The 10,200-nt window shown below is 37.1% G+C and overlaps 1 protein-coding gene across 6 annotated transcripts in view; it reads right to left on the reverse strand.

The window, feature by feature from the left end:
• Positions 1 to 449: 449 nt before the first annotated feature.
• TAPT1 (transmembrane anterior posterior transformation 1) overlaps positions 450 to 10,200 on the reverse strand; it is an 87,750-nt gene continuing 77,999 nt past the window's right edge. For all 6 annotated transcript variants that reach the window (XM_019553145.1, XM_019553144.1, XM_019553150.1 and 3 more), the window contains 3 exons: positions 8,937 to 9,013; positions 6,998 to 7,158; positions 450 to 2,408 (listed from right to left, as the gene is read on the reverse strand). In XM_019553145.1, coding sequence (XP_019408690.1) covers positions 2,179 to 2,408; positions 6,998 to 7,158; positions 8,937 to 9,013 — 468 coding nt within the window. In that variant the 3' untranslated portion in view covers positions 450 to 2,178. The remainder of the gene's footprint in view (positions 2,409 to 6,997; positions 7,159 to 8,936; positions 9,014 to 10,200) is intronic.

Here is a 10,200-nt window from a genome sequence, read left to right on the forward strand (position 1 = left end):
ACACAAAGCAAAAACCTATTTTTTCCCTAAACCGAGCGAATGTCAAGTGATTGCCTCTAAACAACTACAGGAATCAGGCTTCAGCATTTCCTCTAGCTTTTCTTCCATAGGTGAAAGCTAGTTGCCATTAAAAGCAATGTCATGAACACAAGATATCAGTTGTACTATGGGTTGCTTGTCCTTTGCTTGAAAATGTTAGTCCTTCAGAATAAACCAAAATTAACAGGTAGATGTCACATTACTCAAAACCAGCAACATTAACAAAGAAATCCAGTCTATTCTTTTCCTTTTTTAAACAAAGATTACAAAATTGAATTTTATTGAGTTTCACACAAGATGCACTTATAAAATTGGTACAGAATGTCATTTAACAGAAGAAAAGAAAAAAAATTCCAAGCTTCCTTTAGCAACTGCTAAATAACTGAAAAAATTTACACCAAATTCACAGATAATCTGAATTTAAGTTTAATGTTTAAATTGCTCAATGAATATAAAATACATCCAAAATAAAAGAATTTTATAGTTTATTCCCCCATACAATCCTCCCTTAATAGTCTCCAGTGATTTTGGCCATTACTTCAGGTGCTGTTGGTGGGAGCAAAAGATGGAGAGTGCAGCAACAAGCTCCTTTTAAAGCAGAGAAAGTTGCCCTGTATGATAAACCCACCTTGCACTGCAACTTCTGCTCAGCCTCATAACACTCCTGTACATTCATTTCCACACTGTCATAGTAATAGTTTTAGGAAGTAGGTACATATTCTGAACTTCCACGTCCTTTTCATAAACCAGCCTTTAAACTCTGGCTTTTCCACTCTGTGACGATTCTAAATTAGACCACTTCTGTCATTTGTTCAGTACTGAAATATTTGCATTGTTTCCAAAAACCAAAATAAATCCCAGTCGCTATAATTTAACTGGAATTTACTTAAATCTTTGAAAGATTTGTGAGGAGATGTTAATGTTGTATTTTAATAACGTATGCATGTTTCATTAGAAGATAAAGATTGTCTTGGGATGCTGTTCTCTAGCTCAGTTGTTGAGCTGAAACGTAATTCATTCTTAATTTAAGGACAAAATGTGTTCTAGATTTCACCCCCCAACCCTGCCCCCACACCAGAAATTAAGATGCATTTAAGCACTTCATAACAAATGCTATTCAAATCCATTTAATTTTGCTTAACATTCCTCAGTTAGAATGGGCATGTCTGATTTTCCATACAACTATATCTATTGGCATTTTTCCAGCCAAGTTAATACATATCAAAGTTTAAACCAAAGGCAGTGTAGATCTTCTGTACTAATTCCAGATAGCTCCAGTGCACCAGCAGCAGAAGTTGCTGCAAAATTAACACTGCCTTTCCTTTCAATGACATGCCACTTTGAAACTTTTCTTAAGTGCAATGAAAACCCTCAGCTTATATAAAAGCCTTTGTATAATGTTTATAAAAACACACGGAGTTTGCTTTGCAGAACACACCATAACTGAACAGAAAAATGATAATGCTATTTGCCCAGTTATGCAGAACCTTCACTTTTTTATATTTGTGATCCATTTTCCTCATTGGTTTAGTATTTATATAAAATGCTATGCAGTAGAGGTCTCTTCATTTAAAGATAGTATTTTATTCTGATTAGTTCAGATACATCTTCAAAGATTTTTCCGGTGACAAGAATAATCATCTTGACTTACTGTTTAAACCTGCCAGTGCTGCTTTATGCATTGGCTTTTAAGTATACTGTTTGCAGCTGTTTAAGAAAATAACATGACTGGAAAGATAAGCTTCCTGTTAGAGCCGTCATACATTTCTTGGTGTATCCTTATACTGGAAAGACCTTCAAGAAAAGCAATACGTTCTGGAAGCACGGTGTCACAATGCAAATGGGATTTTGATTTTTTTCAGTCTATATCCAGGAAAGGGATACTGTAACTGTCAAATTGACAAGAGGCTCTCATGATCCATCACATTTTCCACAGAGCCAAGTTAAATATTTGTTACTTGATCTGACCCAGCTACCAAGCCAGGTTACGTGCAGAAAGAAGTTACTATCTGTTTGCCATTAATAATTTAAGTTTTTTAATAAATATTTAATTAAGTGCCTTTTTTGGCAACTGTCCATAGTCTGGTAGCATCTGCAGCCCCAGTCACTCAGTATCCATGGAACATCTATCCATAAAATCTAGTCAATTCTGTTTCCACAAATGGTAAACCTGTCTATCTCCAACAAATCTTTCTTTGAAGATCTCTGTTTCAATTCTGAACTGTCTTGGCTTATATCTTTTTCTTCTCCATCAGGAGTTGTCAGGAATTGATCAGAATTGCTTGTGACAAGTAAAGATGTAGTATTTTCTTTCTGATGTACAGGTTGATTGGTAACTGATGTAGATAAACTTTCGTCTGTAGAAATTCCTGTTGGAACAACAACAACAACAACAACAACCAGCATTTAAAAAATCTATTAGTTAATGGTATAGGCAGGTCAACACACTCAAAACAGATATATCTTTTATCAAAGATGTGTTGAGGGCTGATGAAGTTAGGCACAGACTATGTAAAGCAACAGAAAAGCAAATTAATCATTTTTGGAAATCAGGTAATTTTACACGGTCAACCTATTTCATTTTGTTACCACTGATACAGATTCTTAAGCCTCTCCTAGATGTTACATTTCTGAAACGTGTTCACTGTGTAATGAACACAAAAATGCAGAAGTCCTCATGGGTGTTTTGCATCATTCTTTAATTTCAGTGTGGCACTAACAATTGGATATCTGGGAGTTCCCAGCTTCCCACATCCTAGATGTAATAGGCAGCTGCACAACTGAAACCAGACAAATTTATCCCCAAAACTGCACTTCATGTCATGCACATCACTCATGGCAGGACACTCAATTTTTGGAATCCAGGATAAAATTTGTCAGGTCTCAATCAGGTGACTAAATTAAAAATTTGCTTGGGCTCTTAACTGTCATTAGGGCCCATGGCTCTTTAAATGCCCTCTATCCAGCAAGACATCCATATTACTAATGCAAGAAATAATTTGCACATTAATTTAATAGAAGCTCAGGTAGGGCAAAGTGAATCAGCAAAGTGATCTACTTTTAAAAGTATATCATATCAAGGTACCATAAGAGACTATAAAAAGCACCTGCTTTTTAGAGTCAGCCACTGCAAGTGGTACTGGAAACCATATGCTCATTTATTTGGTTTTGCTGATTTGTATAGTACTTTGTCACTCCACCAACTGCATGGTAAAAGTCTGTTTCTAGTAAACATTAGCATCAGATCCAATTTCTATAAAAAAATCTAGATGCATGGATGCATTTAAATCCTAGATATCTGTACTGACAGCTGGATGGCTGAGCTTTATCCAGCAGAGAAAACAACATGGTAAATAGGAACAAATACATTGAGTTGTATAACATTTGCTCTCAAAATAACTCTATGAAAGCCCCCGATTCGCTAGGATTTCTAACCGCTGAATAGTGGCTTTATTAATGCAATTCTTAACACACGCCATTTGGATACTTATATTGTATTTATTAAAATATATTTTTGAAAACAGCTGAAAACAGGAAGTTGGCAAAGAGAATGTCAAGCTTTTTTGGCTTTTAGAAACAAGATAATTGATGTATTTTCGGGGAATTTTTGGAAAACATCTGGCATAGATTGAAAAGATGCATCAAACCCAGCCAAGAGAACATTATCTGACAGAAGCAATAAACATCAAACTAGGAGTTTGCAGCTGAAATGTTGCAAGCAATGTATAAATTACTAGTACCAGAGGCATTATAAAGGATTTCTTCATCATATTGCCTCTTATGGTCATTTGTAATATGCTGTCTACTGCTTTTAGTCCAAATGTTTGAAGTAATCTATTCAATTCCTATATAAATAAAACATAGTGTACACACATCAAGGAAAAATACATGCATAAAAATATTTTTCTGAAAGGTTTCAATGTGAAGGTTAGTATTTTCCTTCAAATTGTTTCTCTGTGGAAACTGTTTACCAGTTTTTACCAATGCAGTTAGTGACATGATTTAGGGATAGCTGACAGACTACTTAAGGCATCTACAGACCATATTGACTCAAATACAAGATGAGCCCCTCTTCTCCTCCCACCCCAAATGGCATGGGGAAAAAAGCTCTTCATCTTGCAATTGCATTCAAGGACATTTCAATAAATACAATGTCTATCATTAAACTGCTTCCAAAAGCAGCACGTGCTCAGCATTGAAAACTAACCGTAAAGTTAATTAAATGCAGCACTGGGTATGACTATAAAACACGCATGGCCCACGTTATGCAAACATGCTGACTGGAACCTACCATAATGATAGGTTAGTGCAACCCATCTGAATAAGATGTATGGTAGCACCCATTAAGTGCAGTCATCCTCTTGGCTAACACTTTTTCAAGTCATGGCAAGCCACAATATTGCACACCCAGAAATCCTGTCGGCCCCTTTCCCGGGCTGGTTCATATTAGTGTGGCCCTGCCCTCCACAAACTAAAGCCAGACAAGGTTGCCCTACACCTCATCTGCACATACATTTTTGGGGCATCCCAGGACTTTTAACAAGAACACTGGTTTCAATCATGAGTGGGGTCTAACTTACATGGATCCTCAGCACTGAGCAATGCTGAGCTGCGGGGTCACTGCAGAGGGCAGGGCCACATTAATCAAATTAGTCAGAGAGAGGCTTGACAGAGGGATTTTGGGTGCACAGTATGCAATGTCATGGCTCACCATGGCTTAAAATGCTGTTGACCCTAATGAGGCCCAGCCCAATGAACTATACGGTAAATCATGAACCTTTTTGCCTTTGGACTAATACAATACACAATTTATATTACATCTAAGTAGGTGTCAAACTGCTGTTCAAAAGTGTTTATGGAGTACCTATGCCAGAACTTGCAGTGGTTTGAAAAAAGGTAACAGGCAATTTTGGATGAAGTGTATGGGTACTATATGCAAATTGCTATAGCCATGTTTAATTTCAGGGTTATCGTTTTCAAATGTGCTCCTCACTTCCATGTGCTCAGGGAGAGCAAGGTCTGACAGTAAGGGGAGGGGGAAAGGGCTGTCAGGGGAAGGGGTTGGGGGGAGGGAGAGGGCGGGGGAGTGGAGAGCGAGGGGCTACTTGATCTGCCAGATTTATTTTCCTTGCTCTTTCAGAGAGACAAATTCAAGGCAAACCTTTAATAATTAGATTCTATACCTTGAAAATTATAACAGAATTATAAATTTTCCATATACAGAATCCAATTACTGGGGGGCAGGGAGGAGGGTTGTCTTATAATCCGGGCTGTCTTCTATTCAAGTAAATATATATGTTCCTATGAGAAAAGTGAAGACAAAAATAGGATGCCCTTATACAATAATTTAGCCTCATTTCCATCAGCCTAATTTCTTGACACTAATTTTGCTGACAATTGTTCACAACAGATGCTGTGCAGTTAAAAATGTTATAAACATGCATAGGGATTAATCAATACTGCAGAATCTAGTAGTAATAGTGGAGGGAGACTGGAAAACTGAAGAAATTGTTTATAAAAGTCATTGTATTTATAAAATGAAGTCATGGGTTTTACAAAAAATAAAGCTTCTCTTTCACCTTTGAGTATGTGACAGAAGTTGGGGATATTTTGAGAGAAATTTGCAGGCCTATAAAGATCTTTGCTTCTTACGAAACTGTGTCATTTGAGGCAGAAGCCCTTTGCTGACTGACCTGCTAAGCCTGCTAGTGCTTCAGCTAAAAATAGTTTTCAAGATTTATTTACCCCAGTAAAGCTACTTGTAATCTTTAAGGCCAATTTTAAGTAAGAATTATCAAGTCCTACATCCAAATGCAGAATTACAATGTTCTATTATTAAAAAGCTAGCCCAGGTATTATGCTAATATTTCCTTGTGTGATTTTGGCAAAAGACATCCAGGAGAACTATATATATAAATAAACAAAAATGTTATGGATTTGAACCATTTTACAATAAATGTGGGCACAGAGTTTCAGCCCAATGTGATTTGACACAGCTGAGATGCAGGGTTTTATAACTGAAATGCTGACAGATTCTTAACTCTAGTATTGCTGGCGAGACACTGTGACGACTAATAAGCACCTTAAATTTCATGCTGTTCAAGACTTTGGCAAGCCACAAAGTAACACAATAAAACCTCACTGTTAAATTCTCAGGGGCTTTCATTGAATTCTTTACAGAAAAGATAAACAATCCAACTCTGTTGATCAGAACAGTGCAGGTTTGTTTCTCCACCTCCCAAGGGTCAATGGGGATATAAAATGTAACACCATTGCAATTATTTATTAATGAAACAGTATAGTTCTTTTTATAACACCTGATATTAATGTGCTACGAAACAGACTACAAACTAAGAAAGCTAAAAACAGGGAGAAGAACAATTTTAATTCCTGTTAGACTTCAGATACCTTTTTAGTACCAACACTCATGCCAATTTCAAGTAACTGTACTTGTTGCATGCCTTACTTTACCTGTATTCTTGTAAAAACGTGAAACATTTCTTTATAAAATGTCAATACGGTCAGTGCAAAGCCAAATGTGAAACAACATTTTACTTCTCTAAATGACTGCATTTGACAGCCACAGACAGTATAGTAAGTGTTCCCATTTTTATGTTCCTACCTCCTCTCCATGCCAGGATAAAAAACTTATTGTGGTGGAGAATATTTACGTTTAAAAGGATAAAGCACTGAGCAATGGAAAACAAATTCCAAAACTGTGATCCCTTTTGTTAGATGGCTGCTTCAAGGCCTAAGGTGTGAATCAAAGCATAGTTATGGTGTTGTATAGGTAATGCCACAGTTACTGTGTGGTATAGGTGTGCAGTAAACATATTGACTAACAGCTGAGAAGAGAACAGATGATTAAATATTCAAAGTTTAATCTGGAAACAAAATTTCCTTTTCACTGATAAGCAAGGGAGGGGGGCAGGGGGAGGAAGAGAGGAAGAACACTCACCTTGAGTAGATTTAAATTTGCCTTGGGGTTTACTGAGTGGTTTGCCTGGGGTGCTAGCTGGGGGTGGGTTGAACAATTTCTCTTCCATTTTTGCCTCTTTTACATATTGACATGATTTTCCCAGTAACACAATGCTATTAAGCACTTTGAGTGATATTAATCTGGAAAATTAAAAGGGTACACCTTACACATTTTGCATTACTGAATGCTCATATTACAACAGTTTGGGATACGGCTGCTGTTCTGTTCAAGAACTGTTATTTTTTAGCTACCCCTTTCAACTGTAAGATTACATGTAGCTTCCTTTTCTTACAGTTGGCAGACAAAAAACACACACTAAGATGGTTGCAGTGCTCCTACAAGTCACTTAGACCCAGATAAGAATATTTTAGTTAGTTACATTTGTTTAGGCATTTAACATTGTTTGCTTAATAAAAAAGCATCGGCCTAAATTTAATATATTAAGTATTTAAACACATAATAGGGAAGGCATATTGAAACTAACAGTAAATCCATAAAATACATTTTACATGACACCTTCAAGTTTTCTCAACTAGGGGTGATCTTGGCAACTTGCCAGGAACTCAAAAGAGCTCACTCAGATTATGGTAGCCTCCAGTTTCACAAGTGATGGTCCATGGACTCTACAAGTCCTACTTGTAGTAATTCACCTCCAACATGTTGGGAGTAGTGTGGTCCAGCAGAGATCGAAGACCTGGGTTCCTTTCCTACATCTGTCATTGATTTGTTGTGAGAGCTTTAGCAAATGATGACTCTAGTTTCATCTTACCTGCAACACGGAATTAAGCTTACCCACCTTTGTAAAGGGCTTTGAAACGTAAGCATTAAGTACTACTACTTGCAACAGAATATTACATATTCGTTTCTGTAACATTTTCAGACCAAAACCTCCAGGATGAACACAGCTGAAGACTACAAAATAGGAACACAATGGTATAAGGAAGTCTGATTTTCTCTAGATAAAACCTAAGCAATTGTCTACGTTCATTTTAACCTGCAGGACAAGCCAAGTGAACTTTTAAAACAGATTCTAAAATCTATTCATTTTTCAGCCCTAAATCAGGTTGACTTTGATTTTTACAAAGCCAATTCCAACCAGCCTGAATGTGGGTCTGGCATTTCATATAAAGGAACTGTAGTACCCTGGTAGAGCATAGATGGAACCTTTCACCACAGTTGAACAGTAAGATTCTTGTAATAGCAAACAGGTAGGGAAGAATGTGGGTACAACTAATGAGGCCCTGAAAATCTATTTCTTTAGGAAATCTTAAAACATTAAGACAGTCTAAACACAGAAACCTTACTGAGGAAAAAATGTTTTCAGCAACTCAACTATATCACAATGCCTCAATACACTTTGACATCCTCTAAGGAACAAGTAAATCGCAAAAAGTTAAACCACATGTAAATACAAAATAATAAATATTTTGTCATTTTTATAAAAAAGTATTCTTTTCATTCTGATATGAAGGAAATTCAACAATGATACTCTGAATGCTCACTCCCTTTGTCTGAAAGCATCAGTCACACCCTCTACGCCCACTTACTCATCCTTCCCAGTCACAGCAAGTGATTGCTAACTGAACAGAAAGGCCCTGTAGGAGATGCAAATGTTCACCTGCAGACTGCTGAGTCCTGGACACAGACTGCAAGAATTACTGTTATACTATTATTCTTTCATACCCGAGGAAAAATTCAAAGTCTGAATGGAGGTAAGCACACATTTAATTGCATACCACAGCCACCTAGGATGGTATTACAATACATTTTATGCAAACTGCACCCATGTTAAGCATCACCAAAGGGCACCTGCCTTCCTTTTGGTCACTTTTTTTTAACCTTAAAGCATCAAACAAGCAAGTTCTTTTTTACAAAAAACAACAGCAAACGCTTTTCAGTAATTGCTTCTCAAGCTTACCCACAATAGAAGAGCACAACGCAGGCATAAGCCAAGACACCCTGGACTTTTATTGAGCTTGTTACGACTCTGATGAGCTGTTTTGAAAACAAACATTAAACAGTTAAAGCACATTTCATACAAATTAATAGGAAAAAAACTGCGTTTTTCATATCTGAGCAGGTTTGTGACAAAAATGGGAAGGTTTCTACTGAAAACACTACTCTGTATTCCTCTTGGTATTGCTAAGTATTCAAAATTTTGTATTTGAATACACTAGCATCTGTTCATGTATGATTTTGCAATGCGGTCGCATCTGCCAGCATGACAATCTGTTAATATATTAACAACTGGTATCAAGTTCAGTGTTATGACTTCACTGAAGAATTGTAAGAGAAACAATGGCTGGAAGTGGATGCCAGTTGTTGACACACGTCTGAGGGGAAAAAAGAGAGTTTCATAAAAGAGTGATAAAACAGAAGTGTAATGTTTCATTTTGAAAAGAAAGCTAGAATATTGAATTGTTTGATGGACTCAGTTGTATAAACTGTGAAATTTCTCCGTGCAGAATCTGTACAAAAGGAAATTTTAGGTTTGCTTTCAATTTGTAGCAGCTAATGTCACAATTCAGAAAAGCATTTAAAAGGTGGTGTTTAAGACTCTCCAAACTCAGGACAGCATTTAAGCACTTGCTTAAATTTAGAAATATATGCTGGAATGCATGTTTTCCCATTTCAAGGACAAAGCAAATAACTGTTGTGAGCATAGTAATTTCTGCTCCTGGATAAAAACTCTATTAAACATAAGTCAGTATTTTGTTCCAGCTAGTGGGGTAACACCATAATAAAAATCACACTATTTCACATTACTATTATGAAAGTCTGCTGGCAGAATTGGTGCTTCTTCCCAATGTCATTGGCTAGGGACAGAATTTACACATAAACCAGTATAAGTGATCAGAAACTGGTTTAAACCTATAACAGAACAGAAGTTCAGTGCACTTAAACTGCTTTCAAAATGGCCAAAACTGTTTTAAGATAAACCTGGTTGGATGAAGTACAAGACTGAACTGATTTAGGTCAAAGAAGTTTATGAAGCTTCTGTTCTAGACCCCCCTCCAGGTGTGGCCTGGCTTCCCACTCAAGGTTAAGGCAGGGGGTGGGGTAAATCCCTGCCCTGGCCCACATGGGACTGTAGTTGGAGTCTGCATGGCTGGTGGGGGGGGAAGGGGGGAGGAGCAGCCCTTCACAGGCTTTTCCCCCACCTCCCCGCTCAAGCAGGTGGA

This window comes from Crocodylus porosus, unplaced genomic scaffold (genome assembly GCF_001723895.1).
Source record: "Crocodylus porosus isolate Cpor-Errol unplaced genomic scaffold, CroPor_comp1, whole genome shotgun sequence".
NCBI lineage: Eukaryota > Metazoa > Chordata > Crocodylia > Crocodylidae > Crocodylus > Crocodylus porosus.